The 19,977-nt window shown below is 40.4% G+C and overlaps 1 protein-coding gene across 1 annotated transcript in view; it reads right to left on the reverse strand.

Annotated features, from left to right (window-relative positions):
* Positions 1-215: 215 nt before the first annotated feature.
* The window catches only part of Tfrc (transferrin receptor), a 35,525-nt gene continuing 15,763 nt past the window's right edge, over positions 216-19,977 (reverse strand). The window contains exons 5-19 of the mRNA XM_010623999.3: positions 19,363-19,512; positions 19,057-19,159; positions 17,010-17,123; positions 16,211-16,309; positions 15,463-15,599; positions 12,401-12,561; positions 11,234-11,353; positions 9,917-10,002; positions 9,369-9,432; positions 7,845-7,912; positions 6,807-6,865; positions 6,508-6,589; positions 4,605-4,826; positions 2,816-2,956; positions 216-1,871 (exon numbers count right to left, since the gene is read on the reverse strand). Of these exons, the coding sequence (XP_010622301.1) occupies positions 1,629-1,871; positions 2,816-2,956; positions 4,605-4,826; positions 6,508-6,589; positions 6,807-6,865; positions 7,845-7,912; positions 9,369-9,432; positions 9,917-10,002; positions 11,234-11,353; positions 12,401-12,561; positions 15,463-15,599; positions 16,211-16,309; positions 17,010-17,123; positions 19,057-19,159; positions 19,363-19,512 (1,849 nt within the window). The 3' untranslated portion in view covers positions 216-1,628. The remainder of the gene's footprint in view (positions 1,872-2,815; positions 2,957-4,604; positions 4,827-6,507; positions 6,590-6,806; positions 6,866-7,844; positions 7,913-9,368; positions 9,433-9,916; positions 10,003-11,233; positions 11,354-12,400; positions 12,562-15,462; positions 15,600-16,210; positions 16,310-17,009; positions 17,124-19,056; positions 19,160-19,362; positions 19,513-19,977) is intronic.

The following is a 19,977-nucleotide window of genomic DNA, read 5'->3' on the forward strand; positions in this document are numbered from 1 at the left end:
AAAAAAAAAAAAAAAAAAAAAAAAAGGATCTTGAAGTAGTAATTTCATTTTATAGCAGTTGAATTTACCCACCAAATATAATGACCACAAAATGTTTCAGCAACTAAAAGGAGAAGCGTTACAGGGAGCTGGGGATACATGTTAGATACTAACGATCTTCAGCTTTGAAGATGTCACTGCGTGAAGAAAATTATGGGAAACACTGTTCCCGATAATTACGTACACCCTTAGTGTAACATATGGAGAGCACTGTCTCCGATATAGACACTGTGGTAGGCAAAAACTACCTTGTTCTTTACACATTATGGAAGACACTGCTCCCGATAATGTCAGTTAGGTTTGTGACAAAGGTACTGGAAATTTTGCAAAACTGGAATTTAAGTTATACCATAGACAAATTGAACAGTAAAACTTTATATACATGAGTACTACCACAGCCTTTAAGTGACATTCATTTATAACGTGGTCGCAATTCGTTGCATTTAGGAGAGCTAACAATTTTATTTGGCCCGTTAAACAGAAGTTTATCTTATTAGCAATGCTAATTTGATTTTTTTTCCCAATTCTTAGCATTACAATATTATTTGGCTTGTGGCTGTTAGATTCTAAGACTCTCAAGTGTGACCATAAATGCAAAACTTCCAGTATCTGTTGGGTTTTATTAGCAGATGCTGCTTTTATTTAAAAAAAAAACGACAGTATAACTGTCATAATTATGGAAGGCACTGCTTCCGATAATTATCTTCTATTAAAAAAACATTTATAGTGAACTCTGTCACTGATAAATAAACAATAAATATCTCAGTGCCAAAACGATAGAAAGCTTTCCCAAAAGATTAACACTTTGGCCAAAATTTGGCAATGTGTTCTTTAAAGTCTGACAATCTGAGTCTAAAATGCCTAAAAGACTGGTTCTCTTTCAGAACTTTGGGGAAAAAAATCAAAGAACTAAACAAAGGCTATGAAGCAGGTCACAGGAAAAACGATTATACTAAAACTCTTTGGTGTCTGGTCTCCACTTTTAAAATAATATAGAAATTCCCACATTAAGACCTTACTCCTGCAATAAACAGTTGAACCTCATTTGACCCAGCGGAAGGACCTCTGTTTCAGGTCTTGTAGGCAAGGAAACAAGTCCTCTCTCTCTAAAAGTTAACTGTTTCACTCAGGGATGCGGAGACCAGCTGTGTCCTTACGGAGAGGCGTGTGTTTCGTGTGCAGAATGATGGGAGGATCTCACTGAGCTACCACTTTGAATTCCAAGACACACCTTCTCCTCCCATCTCAAAAGACATCAGCCCATGTCCTTGGGATTTATAGCAATAGTTCATGTAACTGGTCCCCACATTTTCAGCAAAGGACACAAAGAGAGAGTTGCATTAAAAAGCACTTCAAATTCTAGAGATAATCAGAGGAAAATTTTTAAAGTGGTTATTCACTTTAACTTGAATTGCAGGGACCTAGCCAGTATTCAAAGCTCTGCCTAAAGACATCTAGTATTACCAAGATGACTAGATAGAATTGTAACATTAGGTTTTGTAGCCCTACAGAAAATTTAGCACAACCAGTACAAGTCTAAAAATCAGAATACCCTGTTCTTCTTATGTTTGTTATGCTTGTGATGATATTTAAAACTCATTGTCAATATCCCAAATGTCACCAGAGAGGGCATTTGCAACACCTTGAATTGTCCAAGTAGCCAGAGCCAACTGGTTCCTAAAGAGCGTTTCGTTAAAAACAGCCTTATTTTCCTTACGCAGCTTCAAGTTCTCCAGTAACGCTTGCAGAGTGTGAGAGCCAGAGCCCCAGAAGATGTGCCGGAAAGGAGACTCCCTCGGGGACACGTAGGGTGACAGGAAGTGGTACTCCACCTGCGCAAATAAGACAGACAAGATGGCACGCACAGCGCCACAGTTCTGTGTGAGGGACCCTCATCCTCCTACCTCAAATGCCAAACTTCTGAGTTTGAGAAAGTTGGGAACTGAGTTACTGCTTTTCTTAGGTTAAGATTCAGAAACAACCTGTCAAAGCCTTGTTAAGGAAAACTTCACTGATGAGATTTTTTTGGTTAAAGATATACAGATTTACAACTTAGCCTTCAAAATGCTAGGTTCTTCTCCTTTCTTCCCTCCCTTCCTCCCTCTCTTGCTTCCTACCTTCCTTTTGGTGCTGAGAATTGAGCCCACAGCCTTGTATATGCAAAGTACTCACTCTACTAGAGCTACATCCACATCTCCTAAGAAATGTTTTGTTTTGTGTGTGTGCCAGGCATTGAACTTAGGACCCTGAGCTTTTGAGGTAGGTGGCAGCACCACTGAGCTAAATCCCCGGGCTCATAAGAAATGTTTTTAATTGCAAGAGCAAGGGCCAGAGTTCAATCCCTGTTACCAAAAGAAAAAAAAGAAACGTTTTTAACTTTCCAAAAATTAATATACCATCAAATGTCTGTTACATTTCCAGATTAGATAGGTTTGTTTGAGATCTTGCCAAGTGCTAAAATCTGTGATCAATTGTGAAGTAGCAAGGGGCCAGGCGTGGTGGCGCATGCCTATAATCCCAGCACTCGGGAGGCAGAGGCAGGAGGATCACCACAAGTTCGAGGCTACCCTGGGTTACACAGTGAGTTCAGGGCCAGCCTGAACTACAAAAGCAAGACTCTGTCTCAAAAAACAACAACAACAACAACAAAACAAAACAACAACAAAAACCACAGGACTCTAGGCTTCTGGTTACCCTTTTTAGAAATGCAAAATTTACAAAATAAAAATGTACATATGTTAGGCCCCCTCATTTCTACTTCTAAGACTTTACTTACTTTCATAATACGATCATTTAACTCCTTCATGATGAACCTGTTTGTTCTCTCAGCATTGTGGAAATCTGTTGTCAGCCTGGAAGTCGCACGGAAGAAGTCTCCACGAGCAGAATACAGCCACTGCAGGCTCAGCCCCATCTCCTGAAACAGAAAGGCATCGTGTTCACCATGACACAGGACACTCAAAGGGGTGTTACTCCTAGACCTTTCTAGCTTAAATGTGGCAACTGAGAAGACTGCAATAAAAGGAAGTGAATCACAAATAAACTCAGGACTCAGCCAGATTTCAGCAACTTGTACCAGAGGCTCCATAAGCCATGGACACGTACTCATCCTCACCCTGGAGACAGTATGATTATCCCTTCTTAGCATCAGAAGAAAAGTTTTCATTAAGAAATACAATACAACTTTAACAAGTATATCATGCTATATTATACTCTACTATTACTTCCAGTTCAATTTTCCTATGGGGAAAATGGCAAACATTCTGGTTCAGGCAACTTCAAGTTATTTACATGAGCTGTCCCATTTTCAACAATTAAGAGTTTCAAGAAAGGCATAATAGGGGGCTGGGGATTTAGCTCTGCGGTGCCCACTGCCTGCCTCACAAGCACAAGCTCCCGAGTTTGATCCCCAGTACCAAAAAAAAAAAAAAAAAAAAAAAAAAAAAAAAAAAAAAAGCATAATAGTTAAGATTTATTAATGATTTACTTCAGTTAAGGGCCTCTGTTAACTCAACTCCTAGTGCCATACAATAAGCTAAAAACTACTCACTAAATTTCATTTGACTCAATGTTTGACTATTAAGACTCATAGGATCAACACCAAATAACATGGTAACTATTAGTGATGCTCTGTCCACCCCAGCCACATCCGAAAGGTACACTAAAGATCTTTGGACTATCTAGGTCCAACCTATGCTTAGGGTGAAGACAGCTCTCCATTCTGAAATACCCTGCTGTGGTCTATCCACTATCTATAATCCACAGTCTCCCAACTTCTTTTTCAAATGAGTTATGAATTCTAAGCAAAATTATACCCTGTTTACTTTAAAATGTACTTTTGGCTACTAATCATATCCTTCCCCAGAAATATCATACTTCAAACTTCAGAAATAAGAACTTAATCTCAGGAGAGTAAATTAGTACAGCCATTATGGAGAATGGTGTGAAGGCTCCTCAAAAAAATTTAAAAATAACTAAAATGTACCAATAAACTCAATGAGGGAAAAATAAATAACTTTTCAATTTCAAAAAGAAAAAAAATTAAAATAATACCGTATAATCCAGAAATACACTCCACAGGAAACAAAATTAGTATATGGAAGAGACGCCATACTCCCAGGTTTACTGCTCACAATACCCCAAAACAGCAACAAGCTAAGTGTCCACTAGGTCAGAGGACAGACGGACGAAGAACACATGACAGGAACGCTTAACAGTGGAACACCATTCGGTCATATGAAAGGATGAAATCCTATCGTTTGTGACAATGTGCATAGAACTAGAGATCATGCTGGCAAGTGAAAAAAGCCAGGCATAAAAAGACAAGTACTGCATGACCTCACTCACTGGTGGAATGTAAGAAGTTCAGCCTGTTGCTGACTATAGATAGGATGACATACTGTATTTCAAAAAGCTAGAATATTCTGATATTTTCACAAGGAAATGATGGTTGAGACAGGTTTACCCAGATTTAAATATTACAATGAATATCACAAGCACTTCCATAAATCTGTACAAGTTTTAAAATTATTTTTGAAAAAAACCTAACTGCAATTATTGCTCACCTTTATGTCTGTTGCATACTGCATCAGTTCTTTCACAAACAAAAGCATTTTGCTGTTATAAACCTCGTAGTCCAGGTTCAATTCAAAATCATGGGTCAGTCTAATCAGGATCTGACCAGCCACCTCCGCTGCTGCACACATCACTTTGTTCAACTGAGGAATTTCCTGCATCAGCATGTCATAGCTGTCCAGCTTGGTACTCAAGTAAGGATAGTCCATGTCCTAGAAACAAAGGAAGCTACTGTATTCTGTGCATTCAAAGAGCAGGAGCCAGCAAATCCTGGCTTCATCAAGGGTAACAGTTACTGCAATTCTCCCCTTGTTTCTAGTTTATTCCCACCTCAATTGCATCTCCTGTCTGTTGCTACTTTAAGGCACCATCCTTGCTATTGCCTTGGAATCAGATCTACTTCTAGAACGACTGCTTTCTTCCAAGCCTCACAGAACCTACGTTCCGGCATCTCCATATTCCCTGCCAAGCTCCCTGAGGCTGTACCCCTTTTCTTTTCTCTCCGGGGAGTTTGGTGGCCCATGTCCATGGGGACAGATAAGACCACACAGGAGAGGTAACTTCAATATAAGGTATTACTCTTGCTGGGCATGGTGGCGCATGCCTACAATCCTAGCACTCAAGGCCTAGGCACGAAGACTGCTGGGAGTTCATGGCTAGCCTCAACTACACAGTGAGACAAAAGACAAAGTCAACAATATAAAGTAAACCTGGGTCTCACTGTGAGATTTAGTGCCAGTGTCACTGATAATCCTCTGGTTCAACCTCATTCAGACTGTACATTTTCTATGGCTGTACCTCTTCACCAGCCCTGGGAGGCTTTCACATCTCAGAACACATCTGATGTTTTTAAAAAACATAACATGTGAAGATCAAGAGAAATCATCCATAAATTCTTGCAACCATAGGACCTGACACTCAGTTCCTTTATTCCTTTCTATAGCACTGAAGAATGAACTCAGGGCCTTCGCACTGAGCTATACATCCAACTCATCCTTAGCAGCCCGGCTGCAAGGCATTTTCCTTGCTAGCACTGGAGCACAGGGGCTTTGCTTTTGGTGTTGTTTCCCTGCCAGCCTCCAGAGCCTTCTAACCGGCTCTTGGGCCTACCAATTGTATTTTCTTAAACGTGGTCAGTTCAAAGTTCTGTCTCGACAATCTTACACCTGGTATTTGTACTTTCATCACTCCTTAAAAGACTAACATTTGTGGACAAAACATCTAGGATTTCTTCAGTAGATATCTACACAGCAATGTCCAAATAAAATTTTCTGTTTGATAAGAAATACTATAAACTAGGGGAAGGAAAGAAGGAAGAGAAAAAAAATATAAGAAAAGGAAAAAATGAACATAGTCTTTGTAAATAGGAAAGGGTAGTGAAGGGAGGGAAGGGGAATGGGGAAAAAATTTTTTAAAAAATCATGAAAAGTTACAAGATCCCAATGACGAACGTTAAGTGTATTATACACTTAAAATGTACCAATAAACTTAAAAAAAAAAAAAACAAATACTGTAAACTGCATTATTCACTAGGTAGTCATTAGTTACTTAATCATTTAAGAAAGTAAGCTGTTTTGAAAACAGCCTACTCCACTGAAGGAGTTAGAAATACTGTAAACTGCATTATTCACTAGGTAGTCATTAGTTAGTTACTTAATCATTTAAGAAAGTAAGCTGTTTTGAAAACAGCCTACTCCACTGAAGGAGTTTTAGCAATAAACTAAAATGCTAATTAAGCAGAGATGATAAATTTATGTTAAGACTGATAATAAGGGAACACGCAATAATTACATGTGTATAACTTCTTAAAACCACTGAAGCACTCTAGGAAATCTGGTCTCGGTTAAAGTAAGAAGACTGAATGTGTAACACTGCAGAGCTCTTCAGACTCACCTCACAAAAACAGAAAGAAACTGCTGGAATTCCAGAATATGCGAGGAAAGGGAAAGCAGCATTGTCAAAAGAAAGTTTCTCACTGCAAGGAAAGCAAGAACATGTCTTCAGATCGCTTTCTACAGAACAGACCATACTACCACAAACCCTCCCCTCACCCCCACTACGTTCTTCAGCTGAATCTCTGCTTATAGCCAAGCTCACCACAAGGTGAGGGTGAGCTTTCTACCCAATGCAGCAAGTGCTACTGGGGGATTCTGCTTTTCTATTAGCTTACTCTTTCACCTTCCTCAACTTACACTTTGTTGACCCAATTGCTATCCTTATATAGAGATGCCCCAGTAAGTGGATGCTTCACCTGTAAAATAAGAAAAGATATGATAAAAAATAACTTTTTTTAGAACTTAATCAGTCTAGGCACTAATATGCTGTATCTAAATATTATAAAAATTACATTATATCTTCTTTTTTGTTGTTTTTGGTTTTTTGAGACAGGGTCTCACTATGTAGTTGAGACTGACCTGGAACTCACTATGTAGCCCAGGCTGGTCTTGAACTCACAGTGATCCTCCTGCCTCAGCCTCCCGAGTGCTGGGATTGATTGCAGGCATGCGCCACCACGCCCGGCTACATTATATCTTCTTGAAAAAATGTATTTAAGACAGTTAAAACAATCTCAGATTTCTTAGATTACTCCTACTAGGTTTGTACTGTCAACACTTAAAAAAAAAAATTCTTAATTGACATTTTATAGGGGGCTTAACCATAGCCTATCTTTTTTCTGGTCTCCATGTAGCATTATTTTATACTGCCAGCCTAACCAGCAAACCAATAGGGAATCCCCAGATTCCTGGGCGATTAAGGCCTACGTCTAGTACCTGACCTTTGCTTCTGTTTCCACTTTAATCACTCCAACAGACCCTTATGAGGCAAATGTTCTTTATCATATTTCTCCCTAGTGCAAAACTACTGTCATTCATGTGTTTGTCTTAATGAATACTTCATCTACATGATTCAAGTCCACTTAGCCTCTCCTTAACACTCGTTGGCACCTATAGGGCAGCTCAGGCCTCCCTCGGGGTGTTGTTTCTACTCCTAATTACACTATCTTCTTTGATACTGAGTCTTTCTATACCATCACCACCCCCCACCCCCCCACCCCCACCTGACACAGTTCATCATAGGGATCAATAAGCTGGAGTATCACTTAACAATGCTGCTGTAAAACTTATTCAAAATACCTGTGATTACTGATTGTGGTTTAATGATTTTTGTCCTATATAAATTGCCAAAAGCATTAAGTTACCGTTTTGTATGTGAGGTGTGCACACACTCACCTCTTGCATTGTTTTTTCAATAAGTTTATACAACATTGGGCTGCCAGTAACCTTGAAGTTTGTAGTACCTGAAAAGAAATAATTTTAATATTGTCTCTTTTCCAGTCAAGCAATTTTCACACTGATATTTTTACAACTACAACCACCTAGTGACAGGCAGATGGCACACACCTATAATCCCAGCACTTAGGAGGCTGAAGCAGGAGGATCGCTTCAAGTTTGAGGCCAGCCAGTACTACATACTACATGGTTAAGACCTTCTTTTTTAAAAAAAGCAACAGGGCCAGGTGTGGTAGCGCACACCTTGTAATCCCAGCACTCGGGAGGCTGAGGCAGGAGGATCGCTATGAGTTCGAGACCAGCCTGGGCTACATTGCGAGTTCCCGGTCAGTCTCAACTACATAGTAAGACCCTGGCTCAAAGAAAAGCAACAAAAAAAAAAAAAAAAAAAAAAAGCACTGAGTAAACAAGAAGGCAATAACCTAGATCTGCAGCCCTATTCAATAAGCATATAAAGCAGACAAGCAATTTAGGAGTCATGTTCTTTACAACTAAATCGAGGATCATGCTTGATTTCTTTTCTTTTGAGACAGGATCTCACTATGTATCCCAGGCTAACATGGGACTCAAGGCCCCTTCAGCCTCAGCCTCCTGAGTGCCGAGATTATGTGCATGTGCCACCATGCCCAACAGAAATTCTTTTTTTTTTTTTTTTTTTTTTTTTTTGGTACCAGGGATTGGATTCAGGACCTTGCGCTTGTGAGGCAGGCGGCGGAACCACTGAGCCAAATCCCCAGCCCCAAACAGAAATTCTTACTTGAGTTTGCATATTTTAGTGTGATTTTTTCAAGAGTTTATTTGTGGAGTAGCTTTATATTTGTAGCAAAATTAAAAGGTTCAGTGATCTCCCTTAAATATTTATGTTCTCTCCCCCACACATTCCATTACCAGTATCTTGACTTTTTTTTTAACCATTTTGTCTCCCTCATCTTCTAGCTATAGTAAGCTTGCTTACTCCGCTACATAGGTCAAACAGTGAGTAATAATTGGTCTCAGAAAGATTAGGGTAATTTAACTGAAATTCCTTCCTTTTTCTTCCTAATGCAGACATTTCACTATCGTCAGTGTATCCACTGGTTTAAAGGACATTCAAATTCATTTCAAAGTCTGCTACCCAGCATTTCTATCAGTGCTGCACAAACCAGCAAGATATGAGTTGTCCCCGGAGTACCACACTGTGCTTCCCTCCAGACTAGTGGCTGGGTCCACCCTCCATGACAAGATGTGGGCCAGGATCTCAGATTTTCATTCCTAACAGTACTGATGCCACTGATTAAAACAATGAGAACCACAGCTCTGGACATGGTACTCTGTGCCTGCCCTCTAACGCAGTGGGTTATTGACATCTAGTTACGGCCCACGTGAACTGTAAAAATGACAAGGTACTGCTTTAGAAAGTCTTCTTCCACTGTGTCCTAGATAGTTTACCTGAATTCCTAAATAGCTAGTGAAAGAGATACTTACCAAGAACAGCTTTATCCAAATTAATGTAAGTGACAGCCTTTAAATGTAAAGAGGTAATGTATCCCTAGAAAAAATATTAATTTACATATTAACACAAAGTAGTACTATGTATTCTGGGATGGGCATGGGGGCAAATGTAATCCCAACACTCAGGAAGCTGAGGCAGGAAGATCACTTGAGCTTAAGGCCACCCTTAGGCCTTACAGCGAGATTTGGTCTCAAAAAAACAATCAAAACAGGGGCAGGGGATTTAGCTCAGTGGTCCTGCCGCCTGCCTCGCAAGGACAAGGTCCCAAGTTCAATCCCCAGAACCAAAAGGAAACAAACTTTATTAAAGTGGGGCAGAAGGGCTAAAGATGTAGCTTACTGCAAATAAGAATAAAATACTAATAATATGTATTTATTCATAGGCATTAATCATGTATGGTAGCTGTTACTTTGAAGACTTCCTCTAGAGATCAACAGAATAACGAACTCTGAAAGAGCGGCTCCTGGAGGATAGTTTAAGCTAACGGAGTTCACCCCCTTAGCACAGATGATGCAAATACCTCTAGCCATTCAGTGGCACCGACAGCTCCAAAGTCTCCAGCGCTCCAGCTGACAAAGATGATGCTTCTGTGGGGCTTAAATCCACCTGAAACCCAACAAAAAAAACCAGCTTTACCTTGGGAAAGATTCCAGGCAAGTAACTGACTGGTAACTGAACCAGAAGCTTCTAATTCAAGATAATGGACTTCAAAAAGTAGATCTTTTTACTAAGACCTGTCGTGTAAAGGTACAAGATCCCAATGATGAATGTAACTATACTGTATACCTAAAATGTACCAATAAACTCAATGAGAGGAAGGAAAAAAAAAAAGTATATCTTTTCCTTTTGAGACTCCAGGTAGGGGCTAGGGATTTAGCTCAGTGATTCCGCCACCTGCCTCATAAGAACAAGGTCCCAAGTTCAATGCCCGGTACAAAAAAAAAAAAAAAAAAAATGGCTCCAAAGAGACTCCAGGTAAAAGAACATTAAAGGAATAGGAATAAAATTTTAAAGTCATCTACAGAGAAGAGGCCAGGAGATCACCTGCAGATAAGGGACCGGCTCACTGGGAATCTCTCCTTTACTACGCCATTCTTTGGGGGCCTGAACCTCAAGACTGAGAGGTCATCAAAATTACAGCATAATCATGTGTGTCTTCTTGGAAAACACTTGGCTAGGGCTCAAGTCACTTAAAACATGGGATTTTTTTAGGAAATAAAATTAAAATCTACAAATTTTAATAACAGCACACTTCCAAGTAACACAGGCAACAGCACTTGTTGGCACCAGCTGTGCTGCTGCCCCTGCCCTGCTCATTTCCCTGGGTGTGTGTTCCCTGCATTAATGTGTCTTCTACAAAGGTTAAGCACTGCAATTTACCCCACTACCTCAACAATCAACAATGTGAAGGTGTGCACATAAGGGGAGGGTTAGAAGAGCTTTGAGTATCATGAATAAAAGGGTTGAATGTGAAAGGACAAAATTCTAACAGTCATTAGGTTTTGTCACAGTAAAATCAAGCATAGGCCTCTGCTTTTAAGTAGATTCCTCAGGCACAGTTCCTATTAGATCTGCCATTTCATTCTTGAGATCCAAGCTCAGAATTAGGGCTTAAGAGTATTTCCCAGTGTCTCAAAGAAACTCATGATACCCAGCATCATAAAATACTTCAAGGAGAATCATTCAAAAGTCAAAAAGCAGCTATCAAAAGATGAGCTGCTGTGTGTTTAAGACCTAAGGGTCTAGCATAAGAGAATCTTAAGAAATCAGGCAAAATAGAGCAAGACATACAGTATGTAGCAAATAATGTTCAAAGGACTGAAGGTTTGTACTCTACCTTTTAAGACCATATCTGAGACTGTCCGGGCAAGTTCCAACAAAAGAGCAGTTCCCACGCTGGCCTTCGCAGCTCCAGGACCCCAGGAATCCCTCTGGGCCCCCACTACAACATAGTGATCTTAAAAAAGAAAACAAAATAAGTCTTATGAATCAGATTTTAAACTGTTTTATAATACCGAAGTCTATGCAGAGTAAGCATAGCAATAGAAAAGCATCATGTATGTGTTAAGAATGAATGAGCCTGACTTCAGATCTGATCTAGGATGCCAAGGATTAAAAATTCACAAAACAGGGCTGGGGATTTAACTCAGTGGTTCTGTCACCTGACACACAAGCGCAAGGTCCTGAGTTCGATCGCCAGTATCAAGGGGAAAAAAAATTCACATGACAATACTATTTTTTCCCTTACTAATGTTGTTACTTTTGTATTTTACCAATTATGTTTATTCAGTGACTGTGTTTTTGGGGGCTGTAATGGTTAAATAATTAACTTTTTAGTAAGTCCAAGGACTTTCCTTTCTAAATGATGTGACTACTTGATTGCATTTAAATAGTTCCAGGCATCGGCAAACTACTCTGCATACTTATTCATTTTGGTTCCCTGGGGTCGAACTTAGGACTTTGTGCTTGGAGACAGGCAGGGGCAGCACCTAGCCAAATCCCCAGCCCAGGGCTCATTTACTACATGGTGGCTATGCCTGTTTTTGCACTATGTAGGCTGAACAGAGTAGTTACAACACACACTGTACAGCCTACAAAATGTTCATCTGCCCCTTAAGGAAAATGTTATTTTTGGTCTTGTCAATAAGTAAACATAGATTTTCTGGTCATAATGGTTAGTTTCTTTTTTTTGGTTTTTTGAGACAGGGTCTCACTATGTAGGTAAGACTGACCTGGAACTCCCTATGTATTTATCCCAGGCTGGTCTTGAACTCACATCCTCCTGCCTCAGCCTCCGGAGTGCTGGGATTATAGGCGTGTGCCACCACACCTGGCTCATAATGGTTAGTTTCTAACAAGTCAACTTCCTAGGGCCTTGTTACATCTCAATAAAAATGACACCTAAATAGTTCATTTTACAACAGACAAGGTTTAGCACTTCACAGAATTAAACCAGGTTAGCTAGAAAGGAATTATGGGAAGGCAGGGGGCACAAAGGCCTTACCTGGCTCTTCAACACCTTTAATAACGCCAAAGATGTTAAGAATTCTTATCTCTTTCAGTACATTATTCACAACGAGCTTCACACTCCTTTCCTGACTCGTCTGCAACCGACATGCAAGTTCTGTTCTCCAGTTACTGGGACACTCTCTTTCCATATTTCTACAAGCACAAAACAGAAGCATCAGAGAGAGTTCTGAGTTACTTACTTCTCTCAGGTCTGATAAATCAGTTCCATTTTCTGCCCCCAGTGAGGTTCAAGTTAAAAGGGCACAAAGAGAAGAATAGAAAATTCACTCCCTGGTAGCCACTTTAATCTTACTCTAATCTGTAGGCAGTCTTTTGAAAGTCATGAATTACTTTCTAGTTTAGTCAAAAAGTTTTCAGGGGCTGGGTGTGGTGGTGCACGCCTGTAATCCCAGCCCTCGGGAGGCTGAGGCAGGAGGATCACTGTGAGTTGGGACCAGCCTGGGCTGAGTTCCAGGTCAGTCTCAACTATACAGTGAGACCCTGTCTTAAATTGCTCCCCACAAAAAAAAGTTTTCAGGGGCTGGGTGTGGTGGTGCACGCCTGTAATCCCAGCCCTCGGGAGGCTGAGGCAGGAGGATCACTGTGAGTTGGGACCAGCCTGGGCTGAGTTCCAGGTCAGTCTCAACTATACAGTGAGACCCTGTCTTAAATTGCTCCCCACAAAAAAAAGTTTTCAGGGCTAGGGATTTGGCTCAATGGTTCCACTGCACAAGGGTTCAAATTTGATCCCCAGTAGCAAAAAAAAAAAAAAAAAAAGTTTTCAAAATCAAACAGTATGCACATCCAGTATCCACATCTAACGTATGCTCTTCGGTTATGGCTTACATTTGAAATACTACCAATATGGACTCAGAAGGGAGGGCTCATATAAAAGTCTGTTAATATATTTGCATGCTTCCCAACCCTCTCCCCTAACATTCTTCTCGATTATAAAAGAATATTCCTATTCTTGTGCTGGCCATTAGATATCTTCCCAACTAATTTCTCATGTGTTACCCAAAAAATAAGTGCTCCAGGGATCTAACTTTCATAAATATAAGTCAAAACACTATTGCCCCTTACTACACACATAAAGAGAAGGAACTGGCTTCACGGGTTGGGAGACAGGGTAGAATGAGCCGGAGAGCCTCACCTACTGCAAATGCCTCTTAGTATTAACAGTCACATGGGATTTACAAAGCCCTTACATGTAGAGGCTCCTTATTTGTGGCCAACCACCCCAGTAGTAAAACATCTAGTAGGATACAACTGAATAGATGCAACAGGTTTAGAGTTAGAGTAACCTGTTCTATATCAGTCAATAAATGCTTTAATAAGAGTCTGAAAACAGGTATCATGGAGCTGGGGATTTAGCTCAGCGGTTCGGTGGCCTGCCTTGCAAGCGCAAGGACCCGAGTTCAATCCCCGGTACCAAATAAAGAAAGAAAGAAAGAAAGAAAACAGGTATCTATCCTATGATGATAGGAGGTGGGAAATATACGTCATCAAGATAAAAATTTGCCAAGCATGATGATGCACACCTGTAATCCCAACACTCTGAAAGGCTGAGGCAAGAGGATCACAAGTTTGAGTCCAGTGTGGGTAAATTAGTGAAAACATGTCTTAAAAGATTACGCTGAACATGGTGGCGCAAGCCTATAATCCCAGCACTTGGGAAGCTGAGGCAGGAGCATCACCACAAGTTTGAGCCCAGGCTAGGCTACACAGTAAGTTCAAGGCCAGTCTGGTCATAGTGAAACCCCATATAACATCATCATTAATAACAAAAAACAGGCTAGGGATATAGCTCAGTTCTAAGGCCCTGGGTTCAATCCCCAGTACCAGGAAAAGTAATAAAAATGAGTGATCTCCTTATTGACATGAGGGTCTTGTTCTTCTGGGTAGGCTCATCTGGAACTTGTGGTCTACAGTGACCCTCCCAAGTAGCTGGGACTACAGGAATGTGTCACTATGCCCTACAGTTTGATGAATCTTGTTTTGGGGTTTTTTTTTTGTTTGTTTTGCTTTTTCCAGTACTGGGGATCTAACTCAGGACCTTGGACTTGTCAAGCAGGCGCAATGCCACCGAGCTAAATTCCCCAACCCTGTGGTGGTTGTTTTTTGAGGCAGAGTCTTGCTATGTAGTCCACACTGGCCTCAAATTCCTGCCTCAGCCTCCTGAGTGCTAGGACTACAGGCGTGTGCCAGCACAGCTGGCTTGTTTTATTTTTTGTTCTTTCCATTGTGGTGATAGTTTTTTCTCTTAGTTTTAAGTTCTTTTATTTATTTTTTTCAGACAGGGTCTCACTATGTAGTCCAGGCTGGCCTCAAACTTGTGGAGATCTTCCTGCTTCAGCCTCCCAAGTGGTGGGATTACAGGTGTGCATCACCACTCCCAGCTTTAGGCTCTATTTTTAAAGAGATACTCCAGGGAGGATATCCAAGAGAATCAATTATGACTGTAAAGCAACTAGAAACATGAGAACTGAGGACATTCAATCTGTAGACAAGGAGATGAAAATCACTGTGTGCTGTAAAACAAATAATCCAGAGCCAGGGATTTACCTCAGTGGTGCAAGGTCCTCAGTTCTAGCCACAATAACCCCCTCAAAAAAAAACAATTCTAACATATTTTCTCCAATAACTAATTGAGGGTGTTGCCATAGATGGCAAGGTGCTACATCAAAGACTATTCAAGTAAAAGCTCAGCCAAAAAAAAAAAAAAACCACATGAAGAATTCACTGGGTGAGCTGGACAAGGACTCCTGAGTTCATAAATCCAGTGTCTATTAGCAAGACCGCTTTACAAAGGAAAAATTCATTTTATCTCTATCAATTTAACAGTTAATCACCCTCAAATTCCCACACATGTAAAACTATAACCAAATGTTTTAAGCATTGATCAAATCAACTGAAACTTATCATTCTTCCCTCATCATAAACCTCATCCTGCAAGACAGCTTTCAATTAAGAACTCACCCAGCTGGGATGCAGCATGAGGCCTGAGTTCAATTCCTGGTAGCAAAAAAAAAAAAAAAAAAAAAAAAAAAAAAAAAAAAGAGTTTTTCTGCAGCCTCTCTGGAGATGGTCTGGACAGGTATAGTAGGCAATCCAGATGACTGAGATGGTGGAAACTGGGTATGATTGAAAGAAGGGAATCCAGGGGTGTAAGGGTCGCCTGTTCCCAGATGAGCCTAGTAAAATGACAGAGTAATTAGCTCTCCTGCACTTCCTCAACTAGTTCCCTAGAAGACTCTGATTTGGTGTAAGAGCACACCCCATGCTACGTTTTCAGCCTAAAATCTCCAGGTATGCACGGCTCTGCAACATGACTCATCCCTTTTACATGGCAAATTCTCAATTAAAGGCACTACTGATGAAGCGCTTTTTTGGTCATTTTTTGGAGACAGAATCTCACTATGTAGTTCAGGCTGGCCTTGAACCACGGTGATCCTCCTGCTTCAGCCTCCTGAGTGCTGGGATTACAGGGGTACATCACCATGCCTGGCTGATGAAGTATTTTTCTTGGTACCAGGGATCAAACTCAGGACCTTGTACTTGCCAGGCAGGAGCAACGCCACTGAGCTAACACCCCAGCCCTGAAATACTTTTATCAAGAGGTCTTTTTAGCAATTCTCAGTTCAAGGTACTACTGATAATTGGTAGCAGTAAGGTCTCAAAGTCAGTGTAATCAAAATTTTGCTTCCTGCTGAAATTCTCCCAGTAGAGTAGTTAAGGAAGGTACAGTTTTATTTCTACTAAGGTAGATGGAATCCAGTAACAGGAGAAGTCAGTAAGGACTCACATGACCGAAGAATGGAAGGTCTGCCTTAGTGATGGGAAATTTAATGTTGTCCAGGTATATCAAGACACCAAGTGCATTTAAGCTTGCAGCATTTGAAACCTACAGAAAAATCACAGAAAGCTCAGAAAATGAAGATCTGATCATATAAAATGTGATTAATGCATACTGGACTTTACACTGAAGGACTAGAATGATCCTCCAAATACTTCTAATAACTTACACTTATGGAAAACATTTTCCATAAAACTGACTCATTAAGGGGCCAGAGATTTGGCTCAGTGGTTCCACCACCTGCCTTGCAAGCACAAGGACCAGAGTTCGATCCTCGGTACCAAAAAAAAAAAAAAAAAAAAAAAACCTCATTAAGGAGCGTCTGGAAAACAAAATAATGTAAACTTATCTAAGACAAGTACTATCTTTTGATGTTTTCCAGTCTCAAACCATTGCATAGGTTTGGCTTTTAATTTTATTTTTCTTTTTAATGCCACTTACTTGTAACTGAAATATTTGGAATTTAAGAAAATGTCACGTAACTGAAGATACAATGTATTTATTTTGTTTTGTTTTTTTAAGACAGGGTCTTGCTTTGCAGTTCAGACTGTAGCCGAGGAGGGCCTTGATCTCAGTGATCCTCCCGCCTCAGCCTCCCGAGTGCTGGCATTACAGGCATGCACCACCATGCCTGGCACAACTTTTTTTTAAAATTAATTTATTTATGGTATCAGGGATCAAACTCAGGACCTTGCACTTGTGAGGCAGGTGGCCCTCGAACAATGTATTTAAAAGACCCCATACTCACCTTTTCTGCAAAAGTGATTTCCCCTGCTCTTACAATCACTAAAGATCCATTCACAGAAGTGTTTAAATCCTCAAAGTCCTTTTTAGTGCCAAAGTTAGCGTGAACCAGTTTACCCTAAAACAAAGATATTAAATTTAATGGAGATCACATAGAACAGCTATACAATCTAAAACAGAAGAGTTTTTACAGATCAAACATAGGAGAGGCAACCGGGCGTGGTGGCGCACACCTGCAATCCCAGCACTCCGGGAGGCTGAGAGGCAGGAGAATTGCTGGGAGTTCAAGACCAGCCTGAGCTAAATCAGTTCCAGGTCAGTCTCAACTACAAAGTGAGACCCTGTCTCAAAAAAAAAAAGGAGAGGAAAGCAACAAGGAAAATGTGGGAGGGCAGGGAAAAAGATGAGCATTCTACAGTCAAAAACAGCCAGTATCAAGCATGAAATCAAGATTTCTGGCCTCCTGTATGTACAGAATATTTTCTGGGGAAGAGAAAGGATAACAGGATTTGTTAAATGCATACATAGGCTCATCACAGAAGCACCAGTAACATAAGGTTTCCACCATTAATCTCAGACACTTGGGGGGAAATTTGTAGAGTAGGAATAGAAGATCTAATAAACGTCCAAAATAATTTAATTGCCACTAGAATAATTTAAATACACTAGAATAGTATCTTGTATAAAACAATTCTTAGATGTTTATATAAGCTGTCATCACAATGTTCTTAAACTCTAGTACTCCCAAGAGCAGCTATAAACTGACATGAACAACCCAGGATCTGAAAATAAGCCTTGCAGATCAAATTTCATCTGTACCTCTTAAAATATACCCCTTAATGTGACTTTTAACCTGAAAATACCACCATTAAAAAAATAATAACCAGGGTGGTGGCACTTTCCTATAATACCAGCACTCAGGAGGCTGAAGCAGGAGGATTGCCAGAAGTTTGAGGTCAGCCTGGGTTACACAGTGAGTTCAAGGTAGGCTTGAACTACACAGTGAGAGCTTGTCTCAAAAGGAAAAAAAAAACCCACAATAATAATCTACCTAGCCATTTTCTATTTTTTGGGCCAAGTTTAAAAAGCTCAAGCATAAAACAATCAAACTACTTAGCCAGTTTGTTGGTTTCTGTGACACTGAGGATTGAATCCAGGACCTCAGGTATTCTAGGCAAGCATTCAACCACCAATCTACACTACACTACACACCCATCCAAGATGGATTATTTCCACGTGCCCCCAGGTGGGACATTGGAAAATGCATTCACTTATTAGCAAAACTACCATGCCACAAGCACTTTCCAAGGCTCTGTAATATGTCAGTGAATGAAACTAACCCTGAGTTAGCTCTTCCCAGTGTTCACACTTTAGTGGAGATAAATGGACAGGTGATAACAGGTTCAAGAATACTAGGAAGAAAGTATAGGCAGGATAGGGGGGAAGTGAAAAGTGAGAAAACCCTCCCTAATGAGGAAATACTGAAGAAGAGACCTCCACAAAGTGACGGAACAAATCGCTTTGTGTTTAGAAGAGGACTGGCAAAGGGAAAAGCAACTTTTTAAATTTATTCTTTACTTTTTGTTACTGAAACAAGGTCTCTGTATGTGGTCCAGGCCCTCCTTGAACTAGCCTGAGGCCCAGACTGACCTCAAACTCCTGCCTCAGGCTCCCAAGTGCTGGGATCACAGGTGTGTGCTATCACACCCAGCTAAATTTTATAAGGGTCTTGAGGCAGGAGCTTTTTACACTTGAGCTTTCTTCATTTGGGCAAAATGAAAACTAGTGATCCCGTCAGTGAATTTCACCATGTGAACAGTAAGAAGGTCAGAGTGACCAATGAGGTGAGCGTTAAGATTATTTAGGTCTTCCGATTTATTTTGACTGAGGCACTGAAAGGTTGAAGACAATAACTATCTCGTGGTCAGTTACATCTCACAAGTGAACTTAAGAGTGTAACTCTAAGATCCATGGGGAAAGGATAGCAGAGATAAGGAGTATCCAAGCTAGTTAACAGGGGCAGAGTCTCCTGCACGGTTTGCCTTACTTACAATAACGGTTGCAGCCTTACTGTACGCCACATAGCCCTCAGGATTCTCCACCAGGTACACCAAACCTTTTGCATCTGTCACAGTCACAGAGTTTGGAGCAGTGCTGAAAAAGATGAACTTAACATGAAGTTAAGGCTGTCCTTAGATGAAATAATAAAATAGCTTTAATATGTCTAGCATTTGACCCGTGTTACTTGCCTTGAAGGAATCTTGCTTTGTATCTTAAAGCCAGATTTTTACTTTGAAAGTCTATCCTGTTTTACATACATGAAACTCCTCCTACAAGTTTAATATCTTTCAACATACCTGTTTTTTACCTGAATCTTAACATAGTGTTCATTTCGCCAGACTTTGCTAAGTTTATATTCATTAAACTGATTCTCAACAAAATAGGCGAGATTTTCATCTTTTTCAGAACCAGCCTCACGAGGGACGTATGCATCTTCATTCAGCTGTCTGGAAGGAAAAGTCTCCATTAAAATGCATATTTAAAACTGATGCTCAACTCAAGAATAAAAAAAAAAACTGATTTGTATTATCCCTCATAATTAATATAAACAATGAACCAAAATTTTGGCACTGCCAGACAGAGGAAAACATAGTGCTGGATTACAGGCATGCACCACCCACCCAGGTCACTTTTACTTTTAACCATGATGCCACTGTAGATCATATACAAAAGTTTAAGTCATTATATTTCAGTAATCCATGCATACCCATGCTGACAGCAGCACAACTTAATAGCTACATCTAGGAGGCAAGCCAGGTATGATGGTGTACACCCATGATCCCAGCACTCGGGAAGCAGAGGCAGGAGGATCACTGGAGTTCCAGGACTGCTTGGGCTACAGAGCGAGTTAAGGCCAGCCTGAACTGCCCAGTGAGATCCTATCTCTAAATAAATAAACAAATAAATTTTTA

Source organism: Fukomys damarensis, unplaced genomic scaffold (assembly GCF_012274545.1).
Source record: "Fukomys damarensis isolate Sample0158 unplaced genomic scaffold, DMR_v1.0_HiC HiC_scaffold_12, whole genome shotgun sequence".
NCBI classification, from domain to species: Eukaryota; Metazoa; Chordata; class Mammalia; order Rodentia; family Bathyergidae; genus Fukomys; species Fukomys damarensis.